This window comes from Lupinus angustifolius, chromosome LG12 (assembly GCF_001865875.1).
Source record: "Lupinus angustifolius cultivar Tanjil chromosome LG12, LupAngTanjil_v1.0, whole genome shotgun sequence".
In the NCBI taxonomy this organism is placed as follows: Eukaryota; Viridiplantae; Streptophyta; class Magnoliopsida; order Fabales; family Fabaceae; genus Lupinus; species Lupinus angustifolius.
This window is the reverse complement of record NC_032020.1, coordinates 11,484,565-11,507,158: the sequence shown is the minus strand read 5'-3', so window position 1 is coordinate 11,507,158 and position 22,594 is coordinate 11,484,565. Positions and strand designations below refer to the sequence as shown.

The window sequence follows — 22,594 nt, the reverse complement described above, 5'->3', positions numbered from 1 at the left end:
TCATTGTGGAAGGAGGGTCTCTTTCTACTTCTCAAGCGGTGTTGAGGAATAGTTTGGTTGGGGATTGGTGGAGGCTTTCATCCCTCAAGGAAAGTTTGCTTATTCAAAAGTCCAGGGCCACTTGGTTGAAGAAGGGTGATGCTAACTCTAAATTCTTTCATGCTTGTATGAAAAATAGATCCCGTCGGAATCAGATTTTTGGGTTATCCATCAACGGTCAGTGGTTGGAGGAGGATGGTCTTCTTAGAAAAGGGGTAGTTGACTACTTTAAGGAGGTGTTTAAAGGGGATTCAGTTATTAGACCTACTCTAGATGGAATTGTTTTTAACTCCCTTTCTAATGCTCAAGTATTGGCCATTTCCGAGGAATTTAGTCTTGCTGAGATTAAAGCAGCAGTAAGGAATTGTGCGGCTGATAAAAGTCCTGGTCCTGATGGGTTTAATTTCAAATTTTTCCAGGACTGTTGGGAGATTGTTGGCTCTGATATTTGTTGTTTTATGCAGGACTTTTTTATTAACGCAAAAATCCCTTCGGGTCTAAATGCTTCTTTTATTGCTTTAATTCCAAAGCTTCCTAGCCCCTCGATGATCGAGGACTTTAGACCGATCTCTCTTGTTAGTTCTTTGTATAAAATTCTCTCAAAGGTGTTAGCGTCCAGATTGAAGATGGTAATTGGATCTTTGATTTCTGATTCTCAATCGGCTTTTCTTCATAATAGAAGTATTTTGGATGCGGTGGTGGTTCTTAACGAAGTAATTCATTCGGCGAAGAATGACAATAATGGCTGTTTAATTATGAAGGTTGACTTTGAAAAAGCGTATGATTCGGTGGATTGGGGATTTTTGGATTATATGCTTCATAGATGTGGTTTTCCGATGTCCTGGAGAAAATGGATAAGTTCTTGTATGTCCTCTACTTCCATGTCAATTCTTGTTAATGGTTGCCCGACCGACCAATTCTCGGTCTCGAGAGGCATTCGTCAAGGCGACCCGATGGTTCCTTTCTTATTCCTTTTGGTGGATGAAGGTTTTTCTGGTTTAATTCGGTCAGCAAGGCAAAATGGTTTGTTTGAAGGTTTTAGGCTGGGTAGGAATCAGGTGGAGGTGTCCAGCCTCCAATATGCTGATGATACGGTCCTGGTGTGCAAACCGACATCCCAGAATCTGTGGTGTATTAAAAGTATTGTGCGGTGTTTTGAATTGGTCTCTGGTTTAAAGGTTAATGCTTTGAAGAGTGCCTTATTCGGTGTTAAGGTGAAATTGAATTTTCTTTCGGTGGCCTCTCATTTTTTGTCCTATAGTGTTGGTACTTTTCCGTTTAAGTATTTGGGGATTCCGGTGGGTTCTAGCCCAAGGAACAGCTCAACTTAGGCCTCGGTTGTCGAGGCAGTTGCTAATAGATTAAATTCTTGGAGGAGGAAGTTTATCTATTTTGGCGGTAGGGTGGTTCTCCTTAACGCAGTCTTGGCTAACATTCCTATTTATTTGCTTTCCTTGTTTAAAGCTCCTAAAAAGGTAATATATAGCCTTGCGAAGATCCAAATGAGGTTTTTATGGGGTAATAGAAACGGTGGTAAGGGTGTGGCTTGGGTGTCTTGGGCTGAGGTTTGTAAGCCGAAGTCGTTGGGGGGTCTCGGGGTTAAGGATATTCAGGCTTTTAATTTGGCGTTGTTGGGGAAGTGGAAATGGAGGATCCTAGTGGAGAGTGAGTCTTTGTGGGCTAGAGTCATCAGGTCTAAGTATGGTGGCTCTGTCCCTGCTCATCCCTCGGTTGTGTCGCTTTGGTGGAGGGAGGTGGATGTCTTCAAAAGTATTGGTGATGGTGCTTGTACTAAATTCTGGACTGATGTGTGGGTTGGGCATGGCTCTTTGGCTGACAGATTCCTCGTCTTTTCTCTATTGCTAGGAATAATGATGCTTTAATTTCTGATTGTGGTTTTTGGTTGAATGGTTCTTGAAATTGGAATGTAGTGTGGCGTAGAAACCTCTTTGTTTGGGAGGAAGAGTTAGAACGAAATCTTTTATCTGTTATTTCTCAGGTGCGCTGTAAGGAGGGGGGTTGGATGTTTGGTCTTGGAGGCTAACCTCGTCATGAAGTTTTGATGTTCAGTCTGCTTATGCGGTTGCTCTGAATTTGGCCCCTTTTGATTATTCATCTCTTCTTGATAAGGCTTGGATTGGTTTTTGTCCTTCTAAAGTGTGTTGTTTTGTGTGGAAATTGTTGAGAGGAAAAATCCCTACTAAATCGTTGCTGCAAAGAAGGAATATCATTCCGGCTTTAGTAGATACTCATTGTTGTTTCTGTATGCAGGATGTTGAGGATGTGCAGCATCTCTTCTAGACCTGCGAAGTCTCGGCTGCTGTTTGGGAGTCCTTCTACGCCTGGACTGGTTTTCTAGCTGGTGTGTCGGTTGATGTCCAGCAGAACCCTGCTGTGCCGGTTGCTATCCAGCAGAACCCTGCTGTGCTGGTTGCTGTCCAGCAGAACCTTGTCGTGTTGGCTGCTGTTCAGCAGACTGCTGCTGATGTGCAGGCTGTTGTCCAGCAGTTTACTGCTGCCACGGTTTCGCACGAGTGCAGCAGGGTGGCTTTACGGTGGCACCTAGATCGCTGCAGAAACAGTAAAGCTAACAATTGGTGTAGGATGCTTTGGTTTGAGTTTGGTCAATTTGGTTATTGAGGAATGAGATTATCTTTAGGGACGGAAAGTGTAGTGTCTTAAATATTATGCATTCTATCAAAATCCATTCTTGGTTGTGGTTCATCTCTAATTCCGATTGTAATTTGTTTTCTTTTGCGAATTGGTGTGTTGACCCTTGGTCTTGTATTTTGGGCATCACGTAACGTTTCTCTTTGTCTCTTTGTGCTCTTTTGGGTTGTACCCCTTGTGCTTTAATCCAATCTCTTGCTTATCAAAAAAAAAAAATTGTTGTCTTCTTTAAGAAAATACTAGTTTTTTTCCATGGTGGTTAGCTCAATCACGACTTCATACCAGTTTGACCGGTTTGAAACAACTCAGTTGAATATCAAGTATAGTTGTTGTATTGTAATAATATGAAGTTTGATTCACCAATTTTTCAATCAATTCAATATAAAATAATGAATAAATTACATTAATCCTCATCGAATTTTAGTAAAATTGCATAAATCATTCATTCAATTTTTACACTACAAAAAAATTCACCAATTTTTCAATCAATTCAATATAAAATAATGAGTAAATTACATTAACACTTACTGAATTTTAGTAAAATTGCATAAATCATTCCTTCAGTTTTTACACCTACAAAAAATCCTCTACTTTTTATTCATACGTTACACTGACTACCCTCTCTAATAAATAAATGTGATTTTTTAAATAAAAATGAGTGATAAGTGTAATTAAGTTAAACAAAATATGAAATAGTATGGAAACAAGTACAAGCAATATACAAGCCAATACATTTTCATTATTTTGTATACGTTATAATATAATATAAGAATGATTTAAACAATATTTCTCTAGAATTATTGATGCATCTTATAATGAACCAAAAATAATGAAAATATATTGACTCGTATACTATTTAGACTTGTTTGTACAAAATATTATATTTTATTTAACTTAATTACACTTATCATTTTTTATTTAAAAGATCACATTTATTTCTAATGCAAGGTGAATATAATGTTTGTATACAAATCAGGGGTTTTATGTAAGTACAAAAAATGGATAAATGATTTGTATAATTTCACTAAGCCTCTTTATGTTTGGAATGAATTAAAGTTGAGAGAGAATAAAGAGAAGCTGAATCTTTCTCTCTTGGTTGGGAAGATAGAAAGAGAAAGGAAAAAAACTTCTCTCTTACTTTAGGGAGAAAGCGAAAATATAGTGATTTTTTAAGAAATGACAAAAATGTCCTTCAATTTTTTTATTTTCTCTACTTAATGGATTTAACTAATACTAAAATACATAAGTCAATTTTGAATATAAAAAAAAATCAATTATAAAAGTTAATTGATATTATAATAAAATATATATAATAAAATCTATAATTTAAAATTATAACATTTATTTTTAATTAATAATAAAACAATATTTTTTCTCTCTTTTCTTTATTTTACCATAACATCATATCTCTTATCATTTTCTATCCAACCAAACAAAAGAGAAAGAGAAGAAAATATTTTTTTATTCATTTTCTCTTATTCATCTCTTATAACATCACAAAAATCTACTCTATTTCTTACTTTTTTCTCTTCTTATTTTCTCCTATCAACCAAATAAAACATAAAACTCAGAAGATATAAGTGTAATTTACTCAAACAATATGGATAATCATTAGTTAAACTATTATCTTAGATTACTTACCTAAAATATCATCAATAGACTTATCAACATTTCCCTTTATTTAAATAAGACCAAAAACACAATATATCCCTTGATTTAAATGAGACAAAAAATACATAGTTACCATCCGTAAAAGAAAAAGAGTCACAAATTCACATATATAATAAAATTGATATGTATTACTTTAATTTAAGAATCTATGAATAATTTAAGAATCTATGAATGATATCCTTAAAAAAGGTCATACACAACCCGTAAATTATATATTTTCTCAATGAAAGAAAATATATCATTTAGGGAAAATAAGTTAGGCCAATTTTGGGATTTAGGGAAGGTTTATATTTTTTATTCTAGGGAAGGATGTGCAGGCTTGATATTTAATTTCATGCTTCTACAATCGCATAATTTTTATCTTTTGAGGAGGCTAATAAATGTAAGAGTTTAAAATTTATATACTAATTGTGTAAAATTTTTTACACTATCACTATATCATCTTACTATTGATTTATAATATTTTTATTTTAAAAATCAATGATAATTAATATATGAATGTTGGAGATTTGCTAACAGTATATAAATCGTAAAGGCAAGAATAGCTCAATACAAGGAGGTCTGAAGGAATGAAAAAGTCAGAGATTGGATATATGAAAAGATTTTAAGCTATTTACTTATAGTTTATGTACTACACTATCATGAGGGGCATTTACATTTACTTTTTGGCTAAAGATTTTTGTTATTATTATATTAGTATAATATATTTTATATTAAATACTATAATTGTTCAGGAAAGTTAAGTTTTTTTTTGAAGTATAATAGTTAAAGATATAGTTAACTAATTAAATTGCTTGATAATTTAATTATATATTATGATTACATATTCAAGTTGAGTTGGTTAGTTTCTAGATTGAACCATTAGGAGAGGATATTGATAGTTATGGTTTATTTATAAAAATGTAAGCTTGACTGATTTTAGAGGATTAATATTTATACATAGAAATTTATATAAAATCCAATATTATTCATTATTTATTTATATTATTTTTTGAAAAGATAATAATAATGAAAAATAAGATACTAATTTTTTTTGGTACTACCAAAAGTATTCTCATTTTTTGGTTAAAGAAATAATCCATTTATGTGATTGTCTCTTCAAAAAAATGTCACTCATGAATCAAACTTTTGACTTTTTAATGTAACAGTTATATCATAGACTAATAATTTATTGATAAATAAGACAATAGATTGACATTTATAATGAATTTAAAATCTATGCACTGTCATTGTAAAATTTTTTACACTATCAAACTATCATACACCATTTAATTTGTATTGTTTTCGTTTGAAAGTCGACAGTGATATGTTGAAAGGGTAAAAAACACTCCACTTTCATAATATTAAATCCTTATTTTTTTTCTCACTATTTAAAACCCAATTCATAATAATGGTCAAAATAGTCTATCCTCATAATTCAAACAAAAAAATAGAGCACAGTTCCTTGAAAATCACCACCACCGCACCAACCATGGCAACAACCGTAAAATCTCATCTCTTGCTCCTTTCAATCACCACCGCCTTCTTCTTCACGCTTTCTCTCACCACCGCAACAACAATAACAACTACACCAAACCACAAACCAACCGTATTCGAACTCCTTCCAAAGTACGGCCTCCCTAGCGGCCTGTTACCGAGCACCGTCACCGACTACACGCTCTCCGAAGACGACGGCAGATTCATCGTCGTTTTGGATAAACCTTGCTACGTTCAGTTCGATTATCTTGTTTACTACGACAAAACCGTTTCCGGAAAACTTAGCTACGGTTCCATCACCGACCTCAATGGAATCGAGGTGCAGCGGTTATTCCTGTGGCTCAACGTCGATGAGATCCGCGTCGATCTTCCTCCGTCGAACAGTATCTACTTCCAGGTTGGATTGATTAACAAGAAGCTTAGCGTTGACCAGTTCAAAACCGTTCACTCTTGTCGCGATTCTCTCACCTCTTCTCCTTGCGTTGGAACAACGAATACTCTGTCAGCTACACAGGTATACACATAGTTGTTCTTTCTACTTTCTGTTTTATAATATGTTATAGAAAATTCTATTATTTTTGTTTTAATCAGTGTTTGTGAGTTTTTGAATAATATTGATTAGATTAGTTTTAGTTTGTGTTTAATTTAGTGGAAATTGAGAGAGCTCTGTTAATGCATATTGGTAGGATTTATTAACAGATCGTGCTCACGTGAGAGGGGTAGATAGATAAAACTATTATATAAAAAAAAACAGTGTAATCTTGATCACTGTTAAACAATTATACACCATGATAATTGATAAAATATCTGTGTATATCTCTATGAGAGTATTCATTCTCATTTGAAGGACATGTGACAACAAGGTTTGACCAATGACAAAGCATAACATAACAGCTCATGCCTCATGGTTCTGTATTGTAAGTTTGCGACTAATGTGTAAGATTAAGATGGAGTGAATATAGTAATTTCAAGGTGTACTGGCTGGAATCTTTGCAGTTTTCACCTCCTCATATTTAGGTTAGCAAGTGAGCACATTGGATTAGATCCTAATTCCAAACCTATCTAAAAAGTTCTTATTGCCTTATGGGAGCATTTTTTGTTAAAAGTAGTTGTTATAAGTGGTTAATATTTATGTATATGTAGTTATATTTATTTCTTTTGGGGTCTGTCTATAAAATTTTTAAATATTGAAGGAATGAATTCTGACTTGTGAGCTGATAGAGTTCCATATTAGACAGATAGGTAAGCATCTCTGAAAAATGCTTGAAACACAAGAACGTAACAGAATGGAATGAAATGGAATCGAAAGGAAGAGGACATTGATAGTGCTTTTATTTTGTTCATTATCTTATGTTCCAGTTTTGTTGGAACCACGATATCCTATTTTTTTGCATCATGTTCTGTTGAGTTCTATTTATAAAATGCATCAAAAGTAGAACCTAGTCATATGTAATGTTCTGTCTCACTCTAACACGTCTACCAAACAATGCCTTTGGATTGTTGACAGGGGAATGGGTCAATTCAGTTTTATTAAAGCCTAAATGTGCTATATCTGCATTAAAGATACAAATAGGGAATGAATCAATGAAACTTGTTATCACTCTGTTTGGATTTTGATTTCATGACTTCAGATCTGCTTTAGCTTACACATCATGTTCCTGAAAGGTGTGATCTGTTATATGTGAGATTCAGGGTTTATATGCATATTTATGAGGTGTACGTCAATTTAGAGAATAAAAGATAAGGTGTTAAAAAACGTTACAGAAGTTGATGCATTCTCATTGCAGTCAAGGTCAATATATGCCCCTTGGAAAATACATGATACTCAAATAGTGCCTGACAGTTCTTTCATTTCAAGCAGACTCAAAATGGATTGGAAATTTGGAGTGATCCTTCAAGTAGGCAGCCAGCCAAGCTGAAGTGTCTGTAATATCGGTTAAATATTAGACTCCTAAAACTCCCTGATATTTGAGTTTGTGTCTGGAATGGTCTGCGAGGATGTGAGCTGTAGCTTTTCCAATCATATTTCGCCCTTCTAAATGTTCACAATTTCTCAAAACTACAAGTTTCCACAAAGTGGTGTACGTTCATTGAGTTAGTCAATTTGATCGTATAACTTATTATTATCTGCAACATGTTTCCTAGCATATCCTCCATTTTTATCTTGGATTTTTGCTTCAACATAATTTGTGATAGAGCATTATAGTGCTTGATTGTTATAGATCTTATAAAATCAGGGAATAGTTACTAACTTGTATAAATCTTTTACAACTTGCAGCTAGCTTCACCAGTGGATGAAATTCCACTGCTGCTTACAGAGTAGACGCTGTTTAATACTAGGTGTTATATGTCATAATGGAATGGCATTTTTACTTGTCACCCTGTCAGTGTACCTCTACTCCCAGCTTATCAAAAGTCCAGACAGACTCATAAATTTTGAGTCTTGTTGTGTTATATCCTCGAGAAAAATTTGTGAACTTATTTTCTACATATCCAAGTTCTGAAACTTCAAGTTCATGGATGCTGCAGAAATTTCTGGTAAGATTTAAACTTGCTTAATAATGGATTGCACAATCGATTCCTTCTAAAACAAGAAGCCTGTATGCTGCCCAGGCTTCACCTTGTATCTTTCAAAATAGAAAAATGTATCTTGTCTTTTTTACTTGCGTGATTACTTTTCTGAGTCACAGGAGAGTGAATTTACTCCAATACCACTACATATGATTGCATTTATATAGACTATAGAGTAATGTGCCATAAATTTTGCACCTAATATCAATGGCAAATTTAATGATTTGCAGCATGTAGATCTAGCTATCCAAACATATGATTGCATTTTGATAAATCAAACCATGGATTTAGATACCATCATCCACCACCCTCACCTAGTAATTTATATTATTATTCAACCAAATCATATTTTTTAAATAATCTTTACTGCTACTTTCAGATCAAAGCTTTGTCACAAAGTTGGAAAATATATTGAGAGACATAATTCACAAAATTGAAAAGGTTGTGGGGTGAAAAGGTGTATTTTAGTATTATATTATTGCTAGTTAGCATCACAGGTCCGAGCACTAAGAGGATTTAATGCATTGGTTTTGGATACACTCAAATCATATATTAAACATCAATGAATTAAAATAAGATTTATTTTTTTAAATTGATGATTTAGATAGTCTGAGACTATATCTTGCAAAAATTCCTTGAACGCTAGAGCACATGATCCAGGGGTGTTTGATTCTCAAGCTTGGTTTATGTAGGAAACTAAGAACAAAGAATGAAAAAAGAATACATAAAGGAGCAGTTGAACCCATAAAAAAGTTGATAATCCCTGTCGGATATTAAAACTTGAAAAATGAGATAAAGCTTGATCTTCTTTTATATATATATATATATATATATACTTTATTAACGCATCTCAGCCTTAATCTTTTTTCCCCAAATAACTTTAAATAGTTTTCTCTCTCATGAAAACAGACAAAGGTCGTCTTTACATTTTGAGTAAAAATCTTCTTCATTTAATAGAGAGACAAATGTCATTCAATAACAAAAAATAAATAATATGTAATGACACATTTATCCTTTTATGTATTATAAAACTATATTTTTATCATTGAAATATGAAGAGAAACAAATATTTGTATTTCCATTACTTAAAATTCTTCTTCCTTTACATTGGGGCTTGTGCTCAACGAGGATCATTGTTGCCTATTGGTTTAACTCTATGAATTTGTTGAGATTTCAAGTATGAATAAGATTCCAATGGAAAAAATGGATTATAATTCAATGGGAAATTTATTCACTTGCCTCTTTACATAATCCATTTGATGTTGCTCTAATCTCCTTACTATATACTTCTCCAATACTAACATAGAGATGCGATTGAAAACAAGATTCGACCGATAGCATCGACCTGAGCTTCAACCCACCAATGATGCTGACTCTTGTTTTCAAACTTTCCTCTCCTGATATGAATTGTGCAGCCACGTTTACTTTTATTGCTTTGTAAGTTTGTATGTATGAACCTTATCCTTCTCTGCTTTTCCCATGTCTTAATCAAAATGTAACAAGTCTTGATGATATTCCAGATTAAAAAGTTGATTGATCATGATATAACCAAAAAAGTCTCCTGTACTTATCTTCTAATTTTGATTATTCAAAATATTTAAGATTCAACTAATTCTCTTTGTTATTATTCTCATTTTATCACAATCACAAGTTTTTCTTGCTTGACACCAAAACAAAAGCATTTTCTTAGTATCATAGTTATTGTCGCTAGACATGACCTATAACTCAATGGACACCTCATTTCAACTACTTATCTCTATGACATGACATGCATTTTGTGAGCATCCTAATTACTAGTAGTTGCAATAACTTTGCCTTCTGGATTCATCCATTTCCCTACAGTTGTGGAACACTCTATAAAGATGTCAACATCCACCCAACCAAAACCAATTACGTAGATACCAGGTATTAAATATGAGGCCCCCTTTTCAGCACATAGATACAAAATGATTTTAATGTATAGTGCATATACAACCTTAAATGATTTCATGGTTATTTGAAAATTTAATATGCTGACCAGAGCATGGTCACACTGAGAAGAGAAAAGAAATTAAACAATGCAGGTAATAGCAACAAGTATAACAAATATGGATTTAGGTTTTTTGTCACTTTGGAGTAGGATGACTTGAGAGATCAATTTGAAACAAAATTAGCGTCATAATTGGACAATAACATCTACTAATCTTAATATTCTTATATATACCAAAATATCTGGAGCAACCACATACTTCAAAGAGATTGAGCAACCACATACTTCAAAGAGATTTTGTGAATATTCTTTATACCAAAGATTACCCAATCTTTAAATAAATAAACTAAGAATTGGTCAAATAAGTTCAACATTTATAAATTTAGTCCACTTAATCAAATTTCATTTCAAAGTGGCTGAATCAAAATCTCAATTACTCACTGACTACTGATATTTTTGTTTTCCTTTTTTATTGAAACCTTTTTTGGTACAAAAATATAGGAATTGCAAAACATAAGAACTTCAAATATTAGATACACATTTGATTCTAGAACACTTGATCATGGTTCAAACTAAGAAGAACTGGGATGTGAATACAAATGGCAAAATCCCACAAATGACCTCTGACACCTGCCACCTCCTTCCCCATCCACCACCATTCTGATCCTGAGCACTTGTGTTTGTTCCCTTTCCGGTGGCATCATTGTTAGCTGCAATTAATATTTGATTTCAACCGACAACAATATATTAAAAAAAGTTTCAGAAAAAAAAATCTTAAATAATAATAATTATTATTATTATAATCAATAATAGTTACCACTAGGAATTGGGGAAGAACTATTTGTTCCAATGGCTTTATCAAATCCCTCAAATACCTTAGCATCTGGAGATTTAGGTGCCAAATGCAAAAGATCTGAAACAAACAACATATCAAACTTAAATTGATGCCACAACATATATATCTGCACAATAAGTACCACATGGTACTTTTAAACGCGGTTAGCAACCTTTTATGATATGATACAAGATTTTATTTACATTATAAAGCAAAAAGCACGCATATATTAGTCGTATTTGGTTTGCAGGGGAGGCAAGTAGCAAGCTCACTGAAATCTTTGTTTTATCCAATTTCTCTCTCTCTCTCTCTCTAATATCACCTTTTTTTTATATTACCAATACTTCATCTTTTTATTTTAATTCACTGAAACCCCAAAAAAAATTAATCATGAACAACAACCAAACTTAAACTTTTATTCAACTAGAGTTGGCTATGACGCTATAATCTTATTATTTTCTTAAAGTTTATTAGATCCTAATATTCTCTTCTAAAAAAAAGATTTTTTTTATTATTTTAGTCCAAAAAGATTGAACAAATTATTATATTGTTTGTTTTAATTTATCTGCATCCGTTAAAATCGGCTTTAAGCTCCGTATACATTATGCCGGATAAAAATATTTTATATTCGCTAATTTGTACTATTCTTTTTGTCATCATTAAGAAATACTCATTTTATAATTTGATAATTTATTTTGAATAGAAGTTAGCTTATTTCTCCAAAGGGATGACAATTTCTTATATAATGAAACGAGAGCTGTATAGTGGATATAGAATTACATAAGAGTTACAAAGAATTATGCAATAGGAACATAGGATGATAGAATCCAATAGGTAAAATAGATATACTTACCAACACATTGAGTTAGGTTAGTTGTTGTGTGGCAAGCAGTAGGTAGGTTAAGAGCGAGTGAGACATTGATCATGAGGCCAAGATTAGGGTCATCACGATCTTTTATTAGGACACAAAGACACCTCTTGCTCTTATCAATTACCATTTTGAGGCCACTACAACAATCTATAGTAGGGACTTTGGCTTGGCCTTCAACATAGGGAAGACAATTTGCTAGTCCAATTAGTTGGTTAGAACATTCTGCTTTGTCTTGGTTTATATCTGAGTTTGCAAAACCAATCCAAAGAAGCATGAAGGTTGATGATAGTGCTAGATTTGTGGCTCTTTTGAAACCCATTTGGATTTTTAAGAGATGTAGAAAGATAAGGTAAGAGAGGAGAGAAAAGGAATAGGTTGTTAATTTTTTGGATATGATGGATCATAATAGCATTACCCTTTTTCTCTTTTATGCTATGCTTGCATGTGATGGAGGTTGTGATTTTTAGGACACTAAATGTTTGGTACAAGAGTGCTAACCATATCATAAATGAAGTAATACATATGAGAATAGTGTCAAAATTTGAGAATGAAAGTATGGGTAATATTTATTGGGAAAAATGATAAATTTATGCTTAAGTTGACTTGCACATGCCTAAAAAGATAACGATATCTATATTAAAAATATTTGATAAACACAATACCACTAACAAATATGTATGAAAAATCTGATATAAACAAAGGAAAATATTTGCTGTCTATCCCTATTTGTCACAATTGTCTCATTTTATTTTTTTTATTTGTTGATAGATTTAAATGATTAATAAAAAATAAAGTGGAACATTATATTTTTCAAGCAGGAAACGAACTAACACATAATTTTGGGCCTGTGATATTGTTGGGTTTGCTTTCTTCCTATGTGGAGAAAGATCCAATTGGGCAAAACTCACTTGTCTCACTTATATAATGGATATGAGTCAGATGTGATAAATGTTGCAACAAGTTTAGATAAAAAGAGACATTAGAAAAGTGAGAGAGAAGTTGAAAGAACTCAACCTAAAGGAACTCATAGCAGTTGTGGGAAATTTGCGACGACGTTTCACTGTTGGATTGGGCTGAAATTTGGACAACAGGTTTACAACTTATGGTACTTCATTTTGAACACTTGGATCGGTGAGACGTTGTCCGAGGTGATAAAAAACGAGCATAACAATAGTTGTTTTTCTAGTTCTTTTTGTAACTTTGTGTTTTCATTTTCAAGTTTGTTGCTCTGTTGTGTGCCATATTGTTGAGCATATTTTTTATTATATTTTGGAGACACTCTTGTATTCTTATTGTGATCATAATGGAGTTTGATTGACTGACTTGTGTATGTGGTTTTACTTCTCACATCAGGAAGATTTTCTACCTTAAAGGTTTTTTATGTGTTCTTACTTACTGCATTATTTGTTTTTACCCATCATAGATTTTAGCAAGTTGTAAAAATTATTATCCGCTATATATATTTTATTAGAATTTTCACTGTTATTATGTTGAATTTCTGACAAGGTATGTTACACATTAAAAAATTATCATTTACCGAATAGAAACTAATCTCACATGCAAAATAAATATTAAATGAAATCTGGTACGAAAATAAAAAAAATGAGATTGAGAAGCGGTGAAGTGGAGCCCAAATAAATGCATGCGGTTGTAGGACCCAATTATTATGAATTAGGATAAGCCCTTAAGGCCTTAACACGCATCCAAGAAGGTGTCACCCTACAACAAGCACGGACAGTAGTTACCCGCTACCCGTTTCAAAATATGAGAACATTATACATATCCATCCGCACTTATATGAGTACTCGTGTGCGGGTATTCACGGGTACCTCTGGATACCCGCGAGTTTCCTATGTTATAAATGAATTTTTAATTTTTTACTCCTATTATATTTCAAATGAAATGAAACTTAATTATTTTATACCTTTTGATTGAATATTTGACAAAAATGTTAAATTTATTGGTGTTTTCTTTTTGTGTGATTTTTTATTCTCATTTCCTTAACAAAAAATATATATTTTCTTTGTAAAACATGTGTGTTTCTACACATGTATTAATATTTGTAAGGTGTTTCACCACCAAATTCATTAAAATATATAAACAAAGTAAAAGAAAAAATGTAGACAGTGTAATGAATGTTAGAATAATGTACTTTTTATTTTAATTAAATATAATACATTAATCATATAAATAACGTGTACTCGCCTGTATGTACTACAAGTATTTTTAAAAACTTATTTATAATACTCGCGGGTACCCCTTTATGACCCGTACCCGTGCTCATATGGGTTTTACCTGCGGATATCTACTGGTACGGGTTTTTTGTCATCCCTACGCTTATTCTTGTGCCTTTTCCATTCCTCTCCATATGAATGATAAAAGGGCAAATCATGGCCGAGTTTAAGCTAATTCTGAGCTCCCGATCCCAATCTCCTATATAGTAAGGTTGAAAATACACATTTTATATATGTAGGATAATTCTTGACATTTGTTGTACAAATGATTTTAGAGTCAAATATCACCTATATCAAATATGTCCTCCAAATCAACTATTTGAAATTTAAGTTGAGCTTGGGTGTATATGGATGAATTTGTGACAGGTTGCCCTCCTAACTTCTTGCACCAAATCCCATTTTTTCATTTTTTCTCTCATAATCTTAATTATAAGAAAATAATAATAATAACATATACATTTCTTAAATATAATGGCAAGAGAAATGTGACAATATATAAGTTTTATATACTATTAATACATTATTCATCATTCATATTTAATTATTATTACCTTCAAAAAGTAACACAAACGAATGATAAATAATATTACTATGTATAAATCTTTTCTCTAACAATACCATATATATTACACTCAAAATACTACGGTTTACAAAAAATATCTAAGAGATAGAGATTATCTATTTTATGAGTGGCATTATTTCATCTTTCTTGAACTCCTATAAAAAAAGGATTGTTCCTAAACTTCTTAAAGAAAGTACAGATAAGTATGTACAACATTCGCAGTCTCCCTTTCCACATTGATACATAATGTAGGCCATTTCAACCAGTATCTTAATTCCATAGTTTTGGTGTTGGTGCTTGTAGCTTTTTCTTACGGTTGATAGTCTCTTTAAGTCTATTTGTGAGTCAGATTTAGAAGGGGGTAAATGAAAAATGAAAACTCAAAAACTATGAAATACATATATATAATGGTTCTGAAATGTTCTATTTCTCTTCTTTTTACTCTAAAATCTCTGCCACTCAGAATGACAAAGCATGAGGAGAGGGCTGATTCTCTGTCCCAAAGTGTTGATGATGATAGGTTTGCGTCTCGGTATTCTCATATGAAGTATCAACTCAGAGATTCACTTGGTTTTGTACCCATTGGAGATGTTAAAGCTCAAGCTAATCATCAAGTCTTCCTTAAAGAGACAAGCTCATACCCGGGTTTGGCTTTTTTGGCATTTGTACTGATGATCTTCTTCCTCCTAAGGCCAAGCCTCTTCCTTATACTCCGTAGGTATGTCTAGCAAGCCTATATGTTCGTGGGTAAATTATATACTCCTAATGAATTGAACCAACTCGGTATTTGCTTGAAATTTGATTCATTACTTAGCTTGATAAACTTGATACATGAACTAAATGAACCAAACTTAAGCTAAAAATTAAGTTTGTTAAATAAATGAATGAAACTTGAGCTGAATACAATTCAACTCATTAGGTTCATGAGGTAACTTGATATGAGAATACTGAGACACAAACCGTCGTCATATTTTTATTTTGACTCATGCATTGTTTTTAGATTTATTGTTATTATATATATAAACAATGCTGTATATATAAAAATAACTTTTTTTGCAATATTTTTAAATATTTGAGTTGTCCAAATGAACCAATTTGAACCGAGTCGAACAATTCGAGAACTTTAACCGAGCTGAATTCGAGCTAAAAAATATCTCGTATGAAACTCGAGTCAAGTTTTGAGCTGAAACAATCTTTATCGAGCTAAACCAAATTGTTAGGTATCAGTGGCCTAGGAACACCTAGAAAGGGGGGGGGGGGTTGAATAGGTGTAGCGGTTATCAATTACCGCTTCTTGCACCAAAACCCAATTATGAAAACAGCCTAGTTAATCGTTAACACCTAGTCTTAATCGATTAACACATGCACATAACAGAATGATCAGAGAGGCAGATTGCACAGTTATTTACAATCGATTGAACATAGATAAAGCAAATATTTTTAAGCACTATTAATAAGCATCTGTCAGTAGATAACTATGCAAAATATCAGCTATAAATTCAAATTGAAACATCAAGAAAAGTAAAAAAGATTTAGGGAGAGAACAACGTGCAAAGATGGATTTTTATCCTGGTTCATTTGCGGTCCACTACAAACTACATCCAGGTCTCCCTTCTGATCTCGGGAGATTTTCTTCTTTACAATTTTGAATATACGTATGATTACACTCACCAATTCAATTACAAATCAATGTATCTCTCTAGCAATCTTTACAAATAATGCATGAACATGTGAGCAAGATAGGAATGAGCATAAGAATGTGTAAAACAATATGCAAAACCAGAAATCAATTAAGCATGATAACTCTCTTCTCACACACGTAACTCTCTTGCAAAAACATAATATAAAACAAAATACACTCTCTAAAATTAGCCCTATATAATGGAATGCAATGCTACAATTTTCTGGAAGTTGCCTCTATTTATATTAAGCAGTTTTGACAGTTGGATTCGTTGCAAACAGTTAAACGGTTAAAACAGAAATCAGTTATAACAAATAACAGACCTATTAATCGATTAAGACTATCCGTTAATCGATTAACCAGTGCAACAAAATGAAACAGAAAACAGTTGTAACAGAAATACTTATTTTACAGAAAAATAGTCGAGTTAATCGATTAAGTCACCACGTTAATCGATTAACTGGCATATTAACATACATGGTTCAAAAGGTAAACTTCTCATATGTTATGTACAACTTCTATACATGTTCTAGCAATTATATTATGCTTAATATGCACATATAACATGTATGATTAATGCATGAACATACAATTAACTAGATGATATGTCTCATGAATATGATATGACAATTATGATGGCCTGAGAGACTTGCACCTAGGTTCACCTCACCTATACTCACTTACTACGATACACATCCCGAACTACTTAGAATTATGACTCTAATTTATATCCTAGTCTAGATATGACCAAATGAGCATTAAGCATGCTGATTGTTGAGCCATCTTCAAGCTTTAACAGAACTTTGTCTTCATCAAAACATAGGCAAAGTATTGCTAGTGCTATCCTTGACACTTCGCACTTTCAATCTCCCTTTTTTTGATGATGACAAACACCACATCAAAATTGTTCAAAATGTTTGATGAATTAGCTTGACGATGAGTTTGCATAATGGTTGTTTTTCCAAAGTTTCAAAGTTGAAGCGCATTTGCTCCCCCTTAGGTAAGCAATCATATTACGGAAGCTATATACAACAACCCACATAATTTATTACACGACCAACAAAATTTATTTAACACAACAAGCAACATTTCTCCCCCTTTTGACATTATAAAAAAGATACAAGTATTCAATTCTACTCAAAAGTTAGAAGAGTTATTAGAGTTATGACAGACTGTAATTAATCAATTAATTTTGGGCGAGTAATCTATCAACCAGATGTAAGAAGCTTGAACAAATGCACATTTATACAACATTTAATCGATTAACAGCAGGTCTTAATCTATTAAATGGACATCAAACAACAACATAACGGTTTTAATGGCATGAAAGACTATGTTTACTCAAATTGAGCATGAAATGATTAAGCATTTGACATATTTGAGCAGTTAGCAGTAGGCATAAGCATTCAATATTAACATATACACCAAACATGATCAAGATCCATTAAACAAATGAGTATACTATTTGCAACATAATTAGTATTCAAGCATGAACAATATAATTTGAAATCATTGAAAACAATGTCAAATTTTAAAAGCAGTAATTCAACAGAAGTTTTAGAGTTATTACAATCCAAATAAAAGCAAAAGCACAAAATAAAAGATAAGTTCTCAAGAGGGAACAAGGAACAACAAAGTCCATTAGCTAGGAAGGATAAAACTAAAGCTCTAAGGGCTCCTAACTAGGGATGAGATGAAGGATTTTCGTTGTCAGGAATCATCGAGCTACCACCACCCTTGATGAGGGTACTCAACTTGTTGAACTTAGCACACAACCTTCTGGTTTGTGAGTCAGCATTGGTCTGAACATAATTCCTCAAGGATTGGTAATGGTTGTCAATATAAGCATTCTGACGCTCCTCAAAATTCTCCAGATCCGTATGATATGAGTCCTTCAGAGACTGAAAGTGTAGATCCATCCTATTATTGAGGTGTTGTTCCATAGCATCCAAGTAGGCTTGTCCGAAAGCAGGTTCCTGTGATGCATGACCTGAAGACTCCCCCTGAGTAACAACAAATGGCTCTTGATTATCATGTTGATCATCCTCACCAGAGGGGTCAAGATTCACAATGTTAAAGTCCTCTTGATATTGCCATGTGTTGTCATACTTGTAGATACCCATCTTATGAATCAGACTCTCACCAATCAAGTGATCCTTGTCAGAACAATCCATCACTATAGTATCTGAAACATCAATATATAGATAATCAATAATTCACGAGATGAAGATACTATAAGGAAGCAACCTTGATTGAGAAGTGGAGATGCTATACATGACCTTCAGAATCTCGTGAGGCCAATTAATCATTATGTTCTCCTTCACAGCAAACATGAATCTCAAATCATTCAGTGTAGGTTGTGCATGATTTGTATTCCTCTAAATCAAAATATAGGAAATCAAATAGTGTAGAAGCCTATTCTCTATGGACAGCGACCCAACTTTGGTTAATTCACCCTGAACATATAACCGAGGTCTATGCAAACAAGACTTATACATTTCAGCAGCATCGAAAGAGTTGTTGTCTGTCCAACCACAATCACTTAAACTAGCACCTGTACAAGATAAACCACCCACGTTCATAAAAAATGTCTTCATTAATGTCAAATAGTTTTCCAGCAATAATTGACCAATACTTCTCATCTTTGTATCTAAAGTTGGCATAATACTCCCTAACTAGAGCAGGGTAGATATTACCTTTTAATTCCAAGAATTTGACAACTCCTCGAGCTTGCAAACCATACAGAAAGTCGAAGTTTTGTTCTGCTAACCAAGTCAAATTCGCAAACCGAAAGTATGTTGGTTCCCTCCCCTGAAATTTGGGCAACCAGGCTTCTTGTAGAATCAGCGAATAGTACGGGTCCCCGCGGTCCTGCCTTGCTTGTTGAGATGGCACGGCTTTTGGGGCACGCGGTGGACGTTGAGCGGTTGTCTTGATTCTCTTAGCACGTCCTTTCTCCATTGATATTGACACTTAACCGTGATGAAGGTTTAATGGAGGGATTGAGGGAAACCTAGTGTAGGGTTTTCAATTTGGGGAAAATGAATTTCTTGGAAATTGGAGATGAGGAAGCCGGTTTATGGAGTGGGGTGATTCAGTTTGGGCTAGGTTAGAGCTTAGGGATGATGTTGGACTTCTTCCTCTGAGATTTGAGAGAAAAGGGGATGAATGAGGTTTTGAAAAATGCCTAGAAACGCTTCTGTTTATGATATACTGATGCCGTTAATCGATTAACATCATTACTTAATCGATTAACCTGAGATAAAAATACCAGGTTTCAAAAAGTTTGCCCAGGTAATCGATTAACTGATGGTCTTAATCGATTAAATGCATCAGATACAACATTTTGGATGTTTTTAAAAGCATGCAGGTATTTCAAACTCTTTAGTAAATCAGTTTTAAGCAATCACACATATACATAAAGCTTTTATATGCAGAATCATGGATCATACAAGGAAAAGTTAGCATTCAACATGTTTTTATTTTAAAGCATACAAGGCAAATAAGTCATGTAAGGCAATTACATAAGCTCAATCAAGATATTTTTCATGAAGGATTCCTAGTTCTATTCAAAGAACATAGAAAGTATCTCGTGAGAGGGGCTTGGTGAAAATATCGACTAATTGCTTAGATGTTTCAATAAATTCTAATACACAATCACCTTTTTGAACATGATCACGCAAAAAATGATGTCTAATTTCAATATGCTTGGTTATAGAATGCAAGACGAGATTCTTTGGAAAGGTTAATGGCACTTGTGTTATCACACTTAATAGGGATAATTTCTAATATGACCCCAAAGTCCTTAAGTTGCTGCTTCATCCAAAGGATTTGAGCGCAACATACGCCAGCGACAACGTATTCCGCTTCAGCGGTGGACAAGGCAACATATGCTTGCTTTTTACTATGCTATGCCACTAAGGAACTGCCTAATAGGTGACAAGTTCCACTAGAGCTTTTTCGATCCTACTTACACCCAGCGAAGTCAGAATCGGAGTAACCTACCAAGGATAAGGAGACATCCCTAGGATACCATAATCCCATATTTATAGTTCCCTTTAAATATCTCATGATACGTTTTACAGCAATATAATGTGATTCTTTTGGAAAAGCTTGAAATCTAGCAATATACAAACGCTAAACATAATATCGGGACGGCTAGCAGTTAAGTATAATAAGGAGTCGATAATCCCATGATATTTAGTTACCTCAATCGCTTTTCCCTTTTCATCTTTGTCAAGATAACATGTGAATATCATAGGTGTAGATGCACCTTTACATTCTCCATATCGAACTTTTTTAATAATTCTTTGCAGTACTTTAATTGATGAATGAAGATGTCACTTTCTATTTGTTTAATTTGAAGCCCAAGGAAGAAAGTCAGCTCACCCATCATCGACATCTCAAACTCCCCCTGCATCAACTCAGAAAATTCCTTACAAAGGATATCATTAGTAGATCCGAAGATAATATCATCAACATATATTTTCACAAGTAAAATATGATTATCTAATCTACGGATAAAGAGAATGGCATCGACCAATCCTCTTTTCCTCTTTCGAACCCTTTTCCTAATAGGAACGAACTCAATCTATCATACCAGGCTCTGGGAGCCTGTTTTAGGCCATAGAGGACCTTCTTGAGTTTATACACATGGTTCGGGTATTTGAAGTTTTCAAACCCTGGTGGTTGGTCTATGTACACCTCTTCTTGAATATAGCCATTTAAAAATCGCTCTTAACATCCATTTGGAATAGTTTAAAATTCATGATTGATGCAAAAGACAAGAACATCCTAATGACCTTAAGTCTGGCTACAAGAGCGTAGGTCTCGTCATAATCGGTGCCCTCCTCCTGGTTGTAGCCTTTGGCCACTAAGCGAGCCTTATTTCTTATTATTAAGCCAGATTCATCTAACTTATTAAGGAAGATCCATCTGGTGCCAATCACAAGATGATCTTTTGGTTTGGGGACCAAGTCCCACACATTATTTCGCTCAAACTGGTTTAGCTTTTCTTTCATAGCTATACCCCAGTGTACATCCTCGATGGCTTCATCGATAGTCTTTGGCTCTATTTGAGATACGAATGCAACAAAATTACAGAAATTACGTAAAGAACTATGGGTTGCCACCCCCCGTAGATATGAAACCTAACAACTTATCGAGTGGATGATTCTTTTTAGTTTTCCACGCAATATGCATGTCCTGGTATTCTTCTTCTACTATTTGCTCAACATCTTCTTATTGGATTTGATTCATGTCCTTGGATTGCACTTCTTCTAGTGTACCTGAAATGTCATCAGAAAAGACTTTTATCTTCTCTTTTGGAGAAGATTCGTCAAAATGAACATGTGTTAGGTATCAGTGGTCTAGGAACACCTAGAAGGGGGGGTTGAATAGGTGTGGCGGTTACAAACTAATGCTTTTTAACAACAACCCAAATACTGGAAAAAATGTCCAGTTAATCGATTAATAGAAGGGCTTACTCGATTAACACAGTTACAGAACAGATTAACATAACAAGAAATTTGCACTTTCAATAAGATACACTTTAAACATATATATTTCAGATATTATTGCATACAAGTGTTAATGGTATAACATTAAACAGATATCCAAATTCTCAAGTATATATTCAGTGTATCAATGCAAGAAACAGAAAGATAAAGAGAGAAAGAAAGAACAGTGCACAAGGATTTTTATCCTGGTTCGTTTGCAGTCCACTGCAAACTACATCCAGACCTCCCCTTCTGGATCAGGGAGTTTTTCTTTCTTCACAATATTGAATTAAGATACAATTACCAATTCAATTTACAAGCACAAGGGATGCTCCCTTCTTGAAATCTAGGATCTCTAAAACCTGGTTTGACTTCTACCCTTTCGCATATTAAGAAAACCTTTCTCGCGAACAAGCCCCAACCAAGAATCTTATCCTCAAATCAAGACCTCCCTGCCTTGGTGAAGAACTACAATCTCTATGGTGATTTCACACCAAGAGACAAATCCAGACTGCAC

The 22,594-nt window shown here is 33.6% G+C and overlaps 2 protein-coding genes across 2 annotated transcripts; one reads left to right on the top strand and one right to left on the bottom strand.

Annotated features, from left to right (window-relative positions):
* Positions 5,756–8,589, top strand: LOC109362956. The gene is made up of 2 exons (XM_019609059.1): positions 5,756–6,370; positions 8,135–8,589. Exons 1-2 carry the CDS (start codon positions 5,771–5,773, stop codon positions 8,177–8,179), a joined length of 645 nt encoding a protein of 214 aa, XP_019464604.1. The 5' UTR covers positions 5,756–5,770; the 3' UTR covers positions 8,180–8,589.
* Positions 10,814–12,534, bottom strand: LOC109361634 (protein YLS3-like). Its single transcript, XM_019607146.1, has 3 exons — positions 12,085–12,534; positions 11,214–11,309; positions 10,814–11,106 (listed from the first exon to the last, which is right to left on the bottom strand). Exons 1-3 carry the CDS (start codon positions 12,419–12,421, stop codon positions 10,964–10,966), a joined length of 576 nt encoding a protein of 191 aa, XP_019462691.1. The 5' UTR covers positions 12,422–12,534; the 3' UTR covers positions 10,814–10,963.

Coding starts and splice junctions, on each gene's coding strand:
- LOC109362956 (XM_019609059.1), top strand. CDS start 5,771: ATGGTCAAAATAGTCTATCCTCATAATTCAAACAAAAAAATAGAGCAC. Junction 6,371..8,134: donor ATACTCTGTCAGCTACACAG/GTATACACATAG, acceptor TACAACTTGCAG/CTAGCTTCACCAGTGGATGA.
- LOC109361634 (XM_019607146.1), bottom strand. CDS start 12,421: ATGGGTTTCAAAAGAGCCACAAATCTAGCACTATCATCAACCTTCATG. Junction 11,310..12,084: donor TAACCTAACTCAATGTGTTG/GTAAGTATATCT, acceptor TGTTTGTTTCAG/ATCTTTTGCATTTGGCACCT. Junction 11,107..11,213: donor TTCTTCCCCAATTCCTAGTG/GTAACTATTATT, acceptor TATTAATTGCAG/CTAACAATGATGCCACCGGA.